The sequence below is a fragment of the Balaenoptera ricei genome, unplaced genomic scaffold (assembly GCF_028023285.1).
Source record: "Balaenoptera ricei isolate mBalRic1 unplaced genomic scaffold, mBalRic1.hap2 scaffold_354, whole genome shotgun sequence".
In the NCBI taxonomy this organism is placed as follows: Eukaryota; Metazoa; Chordata; class Mammalia; order Artiodactyla; family Balaenopteridae; genus Balaenoptera; species Balaenoptera ricei.
Window position 1 is genome coordinate 83,067 of NW_026777562.1, and position 14,305 is coordinate 97,371.

At 39.6% G+C, this 14,305-nt stretch overlaps 1 protein-coding gene across 1 annotated transcript in view; it reads left to right on the plus strand.

The window, feature by feature from the left end:
* Positions 1-12,974, plus strand: part of LOC132358770 (aromatase-like) — a 28,523-nt gene extending 15,549 nt beyond the window's left edge. Inside the window, exons 6-9 of the mRNA XM_059912117.1 lie at positions 2,137-2,251; positions 2,694-2,856; positions 11,262-11,503; positions 12,726-12,974. Coding sequence (XP_059768100.1) covers positions 2,137-2,251; positions 2,694-2,856; positions 11,262-11,503; positions 12,726-12,974 — 769 coding nt within the window. The remainder of the gene's footprint in view (positions 1-2,136; positions 2,252-2,693; positions 2,857-11,261; positions 11,504-12,725) is intronic.
* Positions 12,975-14,305: the final 1,331 nt, after the last annotated feature.

Below are 14,305 nucleotides of genomic sequence, written 5' to 3' on the forward strand. Positions count from 1 at the left end.
CCATACATAGTTACAAAACTTTTTTCTTGTGATGAGAACTTTTAAGATCTACTCTCTTAGCAACTTTTAAATATGTAATACTGTATATTAACTGTAGTCACCATGCTGTACATTACATCCCCATGATTTATTGATCATATAACTGGAAGGAAGTTTGTACCTTTGATCCCCTTCACCCATTTCACACCCAACCTACCCCCAGCACCCATGGCAATCACCAATCTCTTCTTGTAAAACTGAGGTTGGGATTTCTCCTTTTGTTATTGTTTTTTTAAGATCCCACATATAAGAGAGATCATATAGAATTTGTCTTTCATGCCAATATTTTAAAAAATATATTTATGTAAAGGTTTCTGGGACATCTACTTCCATCCCTATTTATTCAATTTTACATTTTTCCCTCTTTGAATTCCCAATATTAGAGCAGTATTGTTTTCTACTTTTTGTTTTGTCAAATGTAGGCTTTTCAGTCTCAGAATACATTAAATAAGTGTCTGTGGCCTGGACTAGAAACCTAGCCACCATTATTTTGGTACAAACAGAGGAATTCTTGCAATATAATTTGTAAGTCAGAGACTTCCTATTTCCTGGAAACTGACATTTAACTCAATTCTCTTAGTTTTTAATGACATACAAAGTCAAATACATACATTTAAGCAGAAGCAAATTTTAACCTGAATAGGGGGAATCCCAGTGGATATTCAGAGGCCCCTGACTCTGGCCCAGGGAGGAAGGAGATGCTTAGAAGTGGATGCAGCTCCATCAAGAAATTCTCTAGGAATTTCAAGTCTAGGGGCATTTCAATACAACCCAGGCCATTTGGGGGCCATTGCTTAGGTAGGAATGCTATGAGCATTCTAGCCCATTATTGAATAAATGTAGGAGATACTCAACAAATATTTGCTGAACAAATGGATGGGTAGATAAATGAATAAATGTGAATATATCCCTGCTGTATATTTGGAATGGTGTGTGTGTGTGTGTGTGTGTGTGTTTGTGCACGCGCCTATAAAGCATACTCACAGATATACACAACAGTAGGCATCCTTATTTAGAATGACACAATGAAAATACTACCCTGAAGAATATCTCTCAGAATGTTTAAACATTTTCCGTGAGATGCCCCCCCCCAAAAAACTTTCAAAGATAGGAGGTATCTTAAAGAATCCTCTGTTACTTTTCCTGCTGAACTGGAGTAAACATAGAGGCTATTTAGGTCAACAGAGTATTTAAGTGTGTAGGCAACTGTGTCAACAAGAATTTGAAAGGAAGATTTATTGTACATTTAACATAATACAGAATACTGTTCCCTGAGATTGGGGAACAATACAATTATACGTGAATGCATACACTTAAAGACAGTCAAAGATAACAGAATTGAGATCTCAAGGTGGCCTTATTGTTCATCTAGCCTGATCCCTTCACTTTAAAAGAGACATAAGACTCAGAGACTTAAACTAGGTTATGTGGAACGACAACAACCTGGACCAGAACCTGACCCTTTATCCAAGGTGCTTTTCCCTCCTCCACACTGTCAAAATGCATATGCATATTGATGCAGCCAGTCATTCGTTCAACAAATATTTACTTAGTCTTACTATGAGGCAGAAACTGCAAGGTATGAGATAAATATCAGGAAGAATACTTCCTATGTAGAAGAGGAACCTCAAACTCAATAGTCTTAGGGACTATGAAGATAAAAGTAGGCTGGGTGAATATAAGACACAGGAAATGCAGGTGCCCATGGCAGACTGGAGAGTGCATGCTCCCACTAAAGGCATTCACTGGCTTTGGTTTTTGACGTTTAATTTAAGCACTGTGCTGGCCCAATCAAATAGCAGAAAACATAATTGGATTTAGCCATTTGGTACCAGTTTTCAACCCTTAACTACAGTTACAGCCTTGATTTTGCTACCACTGCCGAGATAACTGGGCTAACTCTGGTTCCTTAACATGATATAATGTGTATGTAATTTAAGGATATCTGTGAAGAATTAAGTATAAATTCAGTTATTCATGAGCACTAATGGCTTCCACTAAAGCAGATCATTTTATTTTTAAACATGGCAAACAAATCCATTTATCTAGATGTCATACCTGTGTACAAGTAGATAATATTTTCACTGCTTTTTCCAGCAAGGAGTTGAAAGATGAAATGGAAATTCTGGTAGAAAAAAAAAGACGCAGGATTTTCATAGCAGAGAAACTGGAAGACTCTATGGATTTTGCCACTGAGTTGATTTTGGCTGAGGTACAGACCTGAACTACCCATAATTCCCATACAAGATATGTGTATGACTGTTTGTGTATCAGTGTCTAAAAATTCTCTCCTGTTAATTGTTGCATGTTTCTGCTTTTGACTATATGCTCCAGTATTTCTATAATGCCTAATCCAATAGCCCCCAATTAGACATCAGGTAAGATTGACCTTTAAGACTGAAACTTCTGTATTTCTGCACAATAAAAATATGAAAACTGGGGAGTCTAAAGACACTAAACACATAGGTATTTGGTTAAGTTCTTCAGCTTTGAGCTGAAGATTGTTAATGCAAATGTCCATCATCCGTCCCAGAGACACATAGTTTCTATGATTTCATTTTGTTGAGGTTATTAATCCTTGAGTGCCACCTCCCCTCCTGTTCTGAACCGTTCATTCATGTTGCCAAAGTTTCTCCCCACTTTCAATTGTTCAGAAACGTGGTGACCTGACAAGAGAGAATGTGAACCAGTGCGTATTGGAAATGCTGATCGCAGCACCGGACACCATGTCTGTCTCTGTGTTTTTCATGCTGCTTCTCATTGCAAAGCACCCCCAAGTTGAAGAGGCAATAATGAAGGAAATCCAGACTGTTGTTGGTAAGAATTTATCAAGCAAACAATAGAGATTAGAAAACAATTCCTTCTGAATATCAGCTTCTATGTCCTAAGAATCTTATGTCAAAATCTTTATTAGAATCCACCCAGAGAACAACAGAGCAAGTCAATGTGTCATATTTTCATTATGCCAGACAGGTTTCTGTGTTTTTCTAATATAAAAAAAAAATACATGCTCGTTGGAAAAAAATCCAAATAATAGAGACATGTATAAAGCAGAAAGTAATATTTCCTGATCCCTTCCACTCTCCTTCCCATTCCCCAGGGGGAATCACTGTTAATATTTTGATGTGTATTCTTCAAGGTCTTTTTTGATGGGCACATAAACACATATATGCAGTTCTATTTGTCTGTGTTTAAAAAAACATGGGATCATCCACAAGGATTTGCTACCTTATCAGTGACAAAAGGCTTTTGAGGGTCCCCCCAGGGAAATGGCTATGATTATTGCAGTGTTTCTGGGTTTCAAGCAGCCCGTTCTTCCAGGTGGTGGCAGAGGGAGGAGGAAAGGGTGATGATAGTAGAGGCAGGGGAGCGAGCAGTTTCCCTCCCCCACCCTCTCCTCCTCCTCTGCAGGAGAGCCTCCAGGTCCCTGCTCAGCTCTTCCCAACTCTGCCCCCTCCCTGCTCTGCCTCTGCTTCAGCATCACTCTGCCACTGCTTCTGATATCCCCACCCCTTCCCTGGAGACACTGCCACGTTCAGAAGAAGTCAGAATTGCTTTCTGGAGAAAACAGAATACCTTATTTGGAATGTGCTTCACATAAGTAATCTCTTTAGGAACACATTTCAGACACATGCGAAGGGGTATCAGTAATGATATAGATTTTTCTATCTTGACTTTACAGGTCTCTGTGAAACAACCTATTTTGTTGTTAAAAGGCACCATGTATTTCTTAAACTTTTTATCTTATTTATCTTTAAAACCATTTGAGTGCTGCTTGAAATAGATGACATGGGGAAATTTCATACACGGATTAAATATGTGAAAGTGTTCTGCAGACACGTTGCCATAGGACGGCCACTGCCTGGGAAGGTAGACAGCAAGGAGCCAGAATGACATCCAGGTTTCAAATTCTGGAATGTTTTCTCAAGCACCCTTTTCAGGTTATAGGTTCTGTGCCAGATGCAAGGGCACCGCGGTGAACAAGCCAGTGCCATCCCTGCAGTCCTGGGGCTCTCAGTCTCGTGAGAAAAAGAGAATTCAAGAAACAAGCTCAGTGGAGTGAGAGAGAGAGAGAGTAACAGAATGATGGGGATACAGGCAACACAGGGGAAATTGCTCTTGAGATCATAAACCTTTAATACAATTTCCTTGAGAGGTGAAAAGTGCTTGTGCCCCATGATATCCCCATGACACGACAGTCCTCTTGAAAGATAAAACTGGGACAACCGGGGCTTCCCTGGTGGCGCAGTGGTTGAGAATCTGCCTGCTAATGCAGGGGACACGGATTCGAGCCCTGGTCTGGGAAGATCCCACATGCCGCAGAGCAGCTAGGCCCGTGAGCCACAATTACTGAGCCTGCGTGTCTGGAGCCTGTGCTCCACAACAAGAGAGGTCGCGATAGTGAGAGGCCCGCGCAACACGATGAAGAACGGCCCCCGCTTGCCACAACTAGAGAAAGCCCTCGCACAGAAACGAAGACCCAACACAGCCATAAATAAATAAATAAAAATTTTAAAAAAAAACAAAAAAAAAACCTGGGACAACCACTAGTACCTGTATACTTGTTTCCCCTAGACCCACAAGACTAGTAATTACTTCTAAAAGTATGCCTTTTGTTACCTTCTCCATCATCTGCCTTCTAACTCCCACCACAGATAAATACACCCATTAGACTCTTACTGTGTTCAAAAAGCAGTACGTGAGGGGCTGTGTTGTTAAAGTTCTCTAACCAAGTGACACCACTCCTGAATAACCTAACTGTACAGGAGACAGAACTGCCTCAGGACCCTGGGTTGAATTTCATCCTGCAAAAACAGTACCCCATTTCAGGATGCTTTGAAGCTTTGCCAATTCTGAGAGTAATCCAAGCCTCTTTGACCAGTGTCGAGCCAAGCTGAGACAATGGAGGTGTCCATCAATCCCCAGCTCACCTGGAGCTGATGAGGCACCCCATTTGTTTTGGTGGAGAGACGGCATTCTTGCCACTCTACCACCCCAGGTTGTCCTTGATGAGATGAGAAGGAGAGACTAACAGTGATATTTTCCTCTTTTTTTTTTAAATTTTCTTTACTTTTTTATACAAAAGTTTTTTATTAGTCATCCATTTCATACACATCAATGTATACATGTCAATCCCAATCTCCCAATCCATCACACCACCACCCGCACCCCCCGCTGTTTTCCCCCCTTGGTGTCCATACATTTGTTCTCTACATCTGTGTCTCAATTTCTGCCCTGCAAACCAGTTCATCTGTAGCATTTTTCTAGGTTCCAAATATATGTGTTAATATACGATATTGGTTTTTCTCTTTCTGACTTACTTCACTCTGTACGTCAGTCTCTAGATCCATCCACGTCTCTACAAATGACCCAGTTTCGTTCCTTTTCATGGCTGAGTAATATTCCATTGTATAATTGTACCACATCTTCTTTATCCATTCGTCTGTCGATGGGCATTTAGGTTGCTTCCATGACCTGGCTATTGTAAATAGTGCTGCAATGAATATTGGGGTGCATGTGTCTTTTTGAATTATGGTTTTCTCTGGGTATATGCCCGGTAGTGGGATTGCTGGGTCATATGGGAATTCTACTTTTAGTTTTTTAAGAAACCTCCATATTGTTCTCCATAGTGGCTGTATCAATTTACATTCCCACCAACAATGCAAGAGGGTTCCATTTTCTCCAAACCCTCTCCAGCATTTGATGTTTGCAGATTTTCTGATGATGTCCATTCTAACTGATGTGAGGTGATACCTCATTGTAGTTTTGATTTGCATTTCTCTAATAATTAGTGACGTTGAGCAGCTTTTCATGTGCTTCTTAGCCATCTGTATGTCTTCTTTGGAGAAATGTCTGTTTAGGTCTTCTGCCCATTTTTGGATTGGGTTGATTTTTTCTTTAATATTGAGCTTCATCAGCTGTTTATACATTTTGGAGATTAATCCTTTGTCCGATGACTCATTTGCAAATATTTTCTCCAATTCTGAGGGTTGTCTTTTCACCTTGTTTATGGTTTCCTTTGCTGTGCAAAAGCTTTGAAGTTTCATTAGGTCCCATTTGTTTATTTTTGTTTTTATTTCCATTACTCAAGGAAGTGAATCAAAAAATATCTTGCTGTGATTTATGTCAAAGAGTGTTCTTCCTATGTTTTCCTCTAAGAGTTTTATAATGTCCGGTCTTACATTTAGGCCTCTAATCCATTTTGAGTTTATTTTTGTGTATGGTGTTAAGGAGTGTTCTAATTTCATTCATTTACATGTAGCTGTCCAGTTGTCCCAGCACCACTTATTGAAGAGACGGTCTTTTCTCCATTGTATATCCTAGCCTCCTTTGTCATAGATTACTTGACCATAGGTGTGTGGGTTTATCTCTGGGCTTTCTATCTTGTTCCATTGATCTATATTTCGGTTTTTGTGCCAGTACCATATTGTCTTGATTACTATAGCTGTGTAGTATAGTCTGAAGTCAGGGAGTCTGATTCCTCCAGCTCTGTTCTTTTCCCTCAAGACTGCTTTGGCTATTCAGGGTCTTTTGTGTCTCCATACAAATTTTAAGATTTTTTTGTTCTAGTTCTGTAAAAAATGCCATTGGTAATTTGATAGGGATTGCATTGAATCTGTAGATTGCTTTGGGCAGTATAGTCATTTTCACAATATTGATTCTTTTTTTTTTTTGCAGTTGACAAGAAAATTAGTTATTTCTGAGATATACATTTTAAAGTAACAACTAGGATTATGACTTATAACATTATACCAGAACATATAAGTTTAGAAATTTCATGTGTTAATGTAAATGTTTCAGACATTACATGAAATTTACAATACTGATTCTTCAAATCCAAGACCATGGTATATCTCTCCATCTGTCGGTATCATCTTTAATTTCTTTCATCAGTGTCTTGTAGTTTTCTGCATACAGGTCTTTTGTCTCCCTAGGTAGGTTTATTCCTAGGTATTTTATTCTTTTTGTTGCAATGGTAAATGAGAGTGTTCCCTTAATTTCTCTTTCAGATTTTTCATCATTAGTGTATAGGAATGCAAAAGATTTCTGTGCATTAATTTTGTATCCTCCAACTTTACCAAATTCATTGATTACCTCTAGTAGTTTTCTGGTGGCATCTTTAGGATTCTCTATGTATAGTATCATATCATCTGCAAACAGTGACAGTTTTACTTCTTCTTTTCCAATTTGTATTCCTTTTATTTCTTTTTCTTCTCTGATTGCCGTGGCTAGGACTTCCAAAACTATGTTGAATAATAGTGGTGAGAGTGGACATCCTTGTCTTGTTCCTGATCTTCGAGGAAATGCTTTCAGTTTCTCACCATTGGGAATGATGTTTGCTGTGGGTTTGTCGTAGATGGCCTTTATTATGTTGAGGTAGGTGCCCTCTATGCCCACTTTCTGGAGAGTTTTTATCATAACTGGGTGTTGAATTTTGTCCAAAGCTTTTTCTGCATCTATTGAGAGGATCATATGGTTTTTATTCTTCAATTTGTTAATATGGAGTATCACATTGATTGATTTGCGTATACTGAAGAATCCTTGCATCCCTAGGATAAATCCCACTTGATCATGGTGTATGATCCTTTTAATGTGTTGTTGGATTCTGTTTGCTAGTATTTTGTTGAGGATTTTTGCATCTATATTCATCAGTGATATTGGCCTGTAATTTTCTTTTTTTGGAGTATCTTTGTCTGGTTCTGGTATCAGGGTGATGGTGGCCTCACAGAATGGGTTTGGGAGTGTTCCTTCCTCTGCAATTTTTTGGAACAGTTTGAGAAGGATGAGTGTTAGCTCTTCTCTAAATGTTTGATAGAATTCACCTGTGAAGCCATCTGGTCCTGGACTTTTGTTTGTTGGAAGATGTTTAATCACAGTTTCAATTTCATTACTTGTGATTGGTCTGTTCATATTTTCCATTTCTTCCTGGTTCAGTCTTGGAAGATTATACCTTTCTAAGAATTTGTCCGTTTCTTCCAGGTTGTCCATTTTATTGGCATAGAGTTGCTTGTAGTAGTCTCCTAGGATGCGTTGTATTTCTGCAGTGTCTGTTGTAACTTCTCCTTTTTCATTTCTAATTTTATTGATTTGAGTCCTCTCCCTCTTTTTCTTGATGAGTCTGGCTAATGGTTTGTCAATTTTGGTATCTTCTCAAAGAACCAGCTTTTAGTTTTATTGATCTTTGCTATTGTTTTCTTTGTCTCTATTTCATTTATTTCTGCTCTGATCTTTATGATTTCTTTCCCTCTGCTAACTTTAGGTTTTGTTTGTTCTTCTTTCTCTAGTTCCTTTATGTGTAAGGTTAGATTGTTTACTTAAGATTTTTTTGTTTCTTGAGGTAGGCCTGTATTGCTATAAAATTCCCTCTTACAAGTGCTTTTGCTTCATCCCATAGGTTTTGGATGGTCGTTTTTTCGTTGTGACTTATCTGTAGATATTTTTTGATTTCCTCTTTGATTTCTTCAGTGATCTCCTGGTTAGTTAGTAACGTATTGTTTAGCCTCCATGTGTTTGTGTTTTTTACCTTTTTTTCCCTGTAGTTGATTTCCAGTCTCATAGTGTTGTGGTCAGAAAAGATGCTTGATATGACTACAATTTTGTTAACTGTACTGAGGCTTGATTTGTGACCCAAGATGTGATCTATCCTGGAGAATGTTCTGTGTGCACTTGAGGAGAAAGTGTAATCTGCTGTTTTTGGATGGAATGGCCTATAAATATCAATTAAATCTGTCTGGTCTATTGTGTCAATTAACACCTCTGTTTCCTTATTAATTTTCTTTTTGGATGATCTGTCCATTGGTGTAAGTGAGGTGTTAAAGTCCCCCACTCTTATTGTGTTACTGTCGATTTCCTCTTTTATAGCTGTTAGCAGTTGCCTTATGTATTGAGGTGCTCCTATGTTGGGTGCATATATATTTATAATTGTTATATCTTCTTCTTGGATTGTTTCCTTGATCATTATGTAGTGTCCTTCCTTGTCTCTTGTAACATTCTTTATTTTAAAGTGTATTTTATCTGATATGAGTATTGCTCCTGCAGCTTTATTTGATTTCCATTTGCATGGAATATCTTTTTCCATCCCCTCACTTTCAGTCTGTATATGTCCCTAGGTCTGAAGTGGGTCTCTTGTAGGCAGCATATATATGGGTCTTGTTTTTTGTATCCATTCAGCGAGCCTGTGTCTTTTGGTTGGAGCATTTAATCCATTCACGTTTAAGGTAATTATCGGTATGTATATTCCTATTACCATTTTCTTAATGGTTTTGGGTTTGTTTTTGTAGGTTTTTCTTCTCTTGTGTTTCCCACTTAGAGAAGTTCCTTTAGAATTTGTTGTAGAGCTGGTTTGGTGGTGCTGAATTCTCTTACCTTTTGCTTGTCTGTGAAGCTTTTGATTTCTCCATCGAATCTGAATGAGATCCTTGTTGGGTCGAGTAATCTTGGTTATAGGTTCTTCCCTTTCATCACTTTAAATATATCATGTCACTCCCTTCTGGCTTGTAGAGTTTCTGCTGAGAAATCAGTTGTTAACCTTAATGGAGTTCCCTTGTTTGTTAATTGTCGTTTTTGCCTTATTGCTTTCAATAATTTTTCTTTGTCTTTAATTTTTGTTAATTTGATTACTGTGTGTCTTGGCATGTTTCTCCTTGGGTTTATCCTGCCTGGTTCTGTCTGTGCTTCCTGGACCTGGGTCACTATCCTTTCCCATGTTACGGAGGTTTTCGACTACAATCTCTTCAAATATCTTCTCAGAGCCTTGCTCTCTTCTCCTTCTGGGACCCCTGTAATGTGAATGTTGTTGCGTTTAATGTTGTCTCAGAGGTCTCTTATGCTGTCTTCATTTCTTTTCATTCATTTTCTTTATTCTGTTCCACACCAGTGAATTCCACCATTTTGTCTTCCAGGTCACTTATCCGTTCTTCTGCCTCACTTATTCTACTATTGATTCCTTCTAGTGTACTTTTCATTTCAGTTATTGTATTGTTCATCTCTGTTTGTTTGTTCTTTAATTCTTCTAGGTCTTTGTTCTTTAATTCTTCTAGATCTTTGTTAAACATTTCTTGTATCTTCTCGATCGTTGCCTCCATTCTTTTTCCGAGGTCCTGGATCATCTTCACTATCATTATTCTGAATTCTTTTTCTGGAAGGTTGCCTATCTCCACTTCATTTAGTTGCTTTTCTGGGGTTTTATCTTGTTCCTTTATCTGGTACATAGCTCTCTGCCTTTTCATCTTGTCTATCTTTCTGTGAATGTGGTTTTTGTTCCGCAGGCTGCAGGATTGTAGTTCTTCTTGCTTGTGCTGTCTGCCCTCTAGTGGATGAGGCTATCTAAGAGGCTTCTGCAAGTTTCCTGATTGGAGGGACTGGTGGTGGGTAGCTATCAGTGATATTTTCTGACAGACGACTGCATAGGATACCAGAAGAGAAAATTTCTGTGAACATCATTAATCTCACCATCTCACTTGACTAGAGAAGGAATGAATGTCTTCTAGAATTTAGAGTAGGGGACAAAACTCAAGAACCACACAGGAGGGCTTCCCTGGTGGTGCAGTGGTTAAGAATCCGCCTGCCAATGCAGGGGACATGGGTTCGTGCCCCGGTCCAGGAAGATCCCACATGCCGCGGAGCGGCTAGGCCCGTGAGCCACAACTACTGAGCCTGCGCGTCTGGAGCCTGTGCTCCACAATGGGAGAGGCAGCAACAGTGAGAGGCCCACGCACCGCAATGAAGAGTAGCCCCCGCTCACCGCAACTGGAGAAAGCCCTCGCACAGAAACGAAAACCCAACACAGCCCAAAATAAATAAATAAATAAATAAAAATTAAAAAAAAAAAAGAACCACACAGGTGGCAATAAATGTTTGAAGCAGATTAGGTAGGTCTACATGATGCTGCAGAGAGGAAGTCCCTCTAAAGGGCTCATCAGCCACACACCCTCAGCCAACTATTGCCATGTGGGGATGTGAGTCCAATGTTACCTGTTTTTTTATTTTTCTACAAGTCCAGACATTTCTATGAAATCCCTCAGATGTTAAGATAATTGACTTCAAATCTAAACTTTCATAAGACACTCTGTGGGCCAAAGTATTTTAGAATTATATATATAAATTTTTTGAACCAAGACCGAACTGACCTATAACTATACTGATCTGAAACTAGGAGTTTCATGCCCATCACATGTTGAAACTAACATGACCTCCTTTGTCCTTTTAATCTGATCCCACAGGTGAAAGAGACATAAGGATTGATGATATACAAACACTAAAAGTGGTAGAAAACTTTATTTATGAGAGCATGCGGTACCAGCCTGTTGTGGACCTGGTCATGCGCAAAGCCTTAGAGGATGATGTCATCGATGGCTACCCAGTGAAAAGGGGGACTAACATTATCCTGAATATTGGAAGAATGCATAGACTCGAGTTTTTCCCCAAGCCCAGTGAATTTACTCTTGAAAACTTTGCCAAGAATGTAAGAGCCCTTCCTTAAAACTGAGTGCGCCACTCTTGAAAATGTCAACTGTTAAATCCTCTCTGTTTCTGTGTTTTCACCGTGTATATTTCATTCTATTTACTCATTCTCTTCACACCTCATCAGGAAAACACATTTCGCCTAGCTTGGAACATGGCCACCATGTCTGTCCTCAAGCCAAGGAGGCTGGCTCTCCAGCTCTCAGAAATGTCTTCATGGAGGCCACAAAATAGGTCAAACGGTGAACAATTCAGGCCCTTAATTTGCTTAAAATGAGGCAAATTTTCTTTAATCAACCTATTTAAACTTAACTTTTCCATTTAAACTTATCACCTTGTCATCATGTAGATTCAGCCGTAGCATCATCTAAGTCAAGGAAATCCACTTCTGCTTCAGATGGAAATCAAGTGAGAAGAAAAGATTTGGTTTTTGCAGTGGGTCTTTGGTCTCCCAAATGGCCCCACAAGCACTAGGCCTCATTCTATATAAGACTTTGTAATTAGAAGAGCCTCAGCTTGTTCTTTTTCTGTAATTGAGGTGTACTGGAGATTCTGCCTCCATTATGTCAATTCTAGGCAAAGATTTTTTTCACCTGAATTATCCAGATAGTTCCCTCTGTGCCCCCTTTTACCATTTGCATATGGAAATATGATCTCAGTTAAACCAGTTGTCTAATTCATTCCATTTCTATATAAGCAACCCACGCCATGTTGGCAATTGGTCAAAAATAACTTACTGAGCGTGTATTAAGTGCCAGGCACTATGTGATTACAAATGGGGACAAGACAGGCAGAGATGTCCCATTAAATATTTGTATAACTAAATATATTTAGATCCTTGGCACTAACAGACAGGGAATCCACACCTTTGCCTAAATTTGTCCTTGTCATCATGTTATATGGCCTGGCACAAAAACAATCTTTGCCTCAATGACTGGCAGAACAGCAGTAAAGCCATGGCCTTCCCACAGAGCTAGTTGAGTATTTACATGAAAAGCAAAACTGGGGATTGTTTGAAGTTGTGTCCATATCACAAAGGGTGAATCAAACTGGAGGGAGAAAGAGGCTTATCTGAGTTACAGTCATTCCTCTCCGTGAAGGAGCAGTATGGCCAAGTCGCCGAAACCGAGCATTCTGACTCACAGTGTTTTCAGGATGAATCAAACAGATATGCATGACTCTAGCCTTTACTTCTCTGGCTAATTGTCTGATCATTTTCCTAGGTTCCTTACAGGTACTTTCAGCCATTTGGCTTTGGGCCCCGGGCCTGTGCGGGAAAATACATTGCCATGGTGATGATGAAGGTCACCCTGGTCACGCTTCTGAGACGCTTCCACGTGCAGACATTGCAAGGTCGATGTGTTGAAAAGATGCAGAAGAAAAATGACTTATCCTTGCACCCAGATGAGACCAGCGACCTGCTGGGAATGATTTTCATCCCAAGAAATTCAGACAAGTGCCTCGACCACTAAAAGAGTTTGGTCAGTCCCTGCCCTGGAGCACTTCTCAACAGTATTCCACATGGAAATCACCCACCTTTGCCAGGTAGTCCTCCTCCCATGAACAACCGTGGTCTCTGGCCTTTTATACACTTACTTCCTGTGGGGTGTCAGTGAGCTGGGAGACACTGGTCATCTGGGCGCATCCAAACCAGAAACCAGAGTGCAGGAGAAAATACGGAGGCCAAGATTTGTGCAGGAAACTGCAGCTCTAAAGGACCAATTCCACAAAACATGCTTTGGAAAAGACAAGCCATCAGCAAGACTCATGCCCAACTCCTCACTGTCCTGCCCTGAGATGGGAGCTTTGTAATGACTGGGGCAGAAGCACTCAAGTCAATTACAAAGGCCAGGCTGACATTGGGTACCTAGGGCTAAACACACCCACTAGTATGAATAAAGGGATTTTGATTGTGTTTTCGGTGGGTTGGGGACTGCAATATTCACACCCTTGGAGAAATGCTTACAAATTCAGCACTTGACTTTTCCTATGAATTATGTTAAATTAACTCTTGTTTAACCACATGTGATTTAACTGTGGCAAAAGTTAAATGGAAGACTGTCCTTTCCCAGTCTCTCAATTTATGCCTCAACCAGATTATATATGTGTTCTAGGCAAGAAATTCATACAATGGGTTTGAAATTAAAATAAAATTCCTTTTTTCATGTCTGCATTGTTGTTCAGCTCCATGAGTGCACTAAGAAAGAGAATACCCTAGGTAGTAGCACCTATTAACTCTTACCACAGGTCCATGATTTGGGGGAGGGGAAGTCTCTGAATCTATATCTAATTCTACAACCCAGTGAGTTCAAACTTCTAAGGAGTGCTCCTCATATACCACTATCCTTCTCCCTCAACATTTCTCCCCATCTTACTTTCCATGGCCCCAAAAGAAAAGAGCAACAGATCAGTAGAGAACATGGCCAGGGTAGATCCCCTACAATCACATTTTATCCTAGCTCCGATTTAACAGTTACCTTAGAGATTTAACAGTTATCTAGTTTATCTAATCACTACATGTAGCCAGGGGTAAAAATGCAAACCTCGGAATTAACTCTTGAGAGAGAATAAAATAGATGAGTGAATTTTCCAAATACCAGTTTCTTTCTGTTGTATCACCAATATGGATGTGTATACTGAAGGCCACTTAAAAACTGAAAAATTAAACTCATTTAAACACTTGTAAATCTTGGCCATTGAGTCAACCTGAATATTCTTCTCATCCTGCTATTTGGCAGAGCTCTTTTCTTTTGGAATCCATGCCGGTCCCCCATTCGTTTTTTTTTTTTTTTGGCCATGCCTG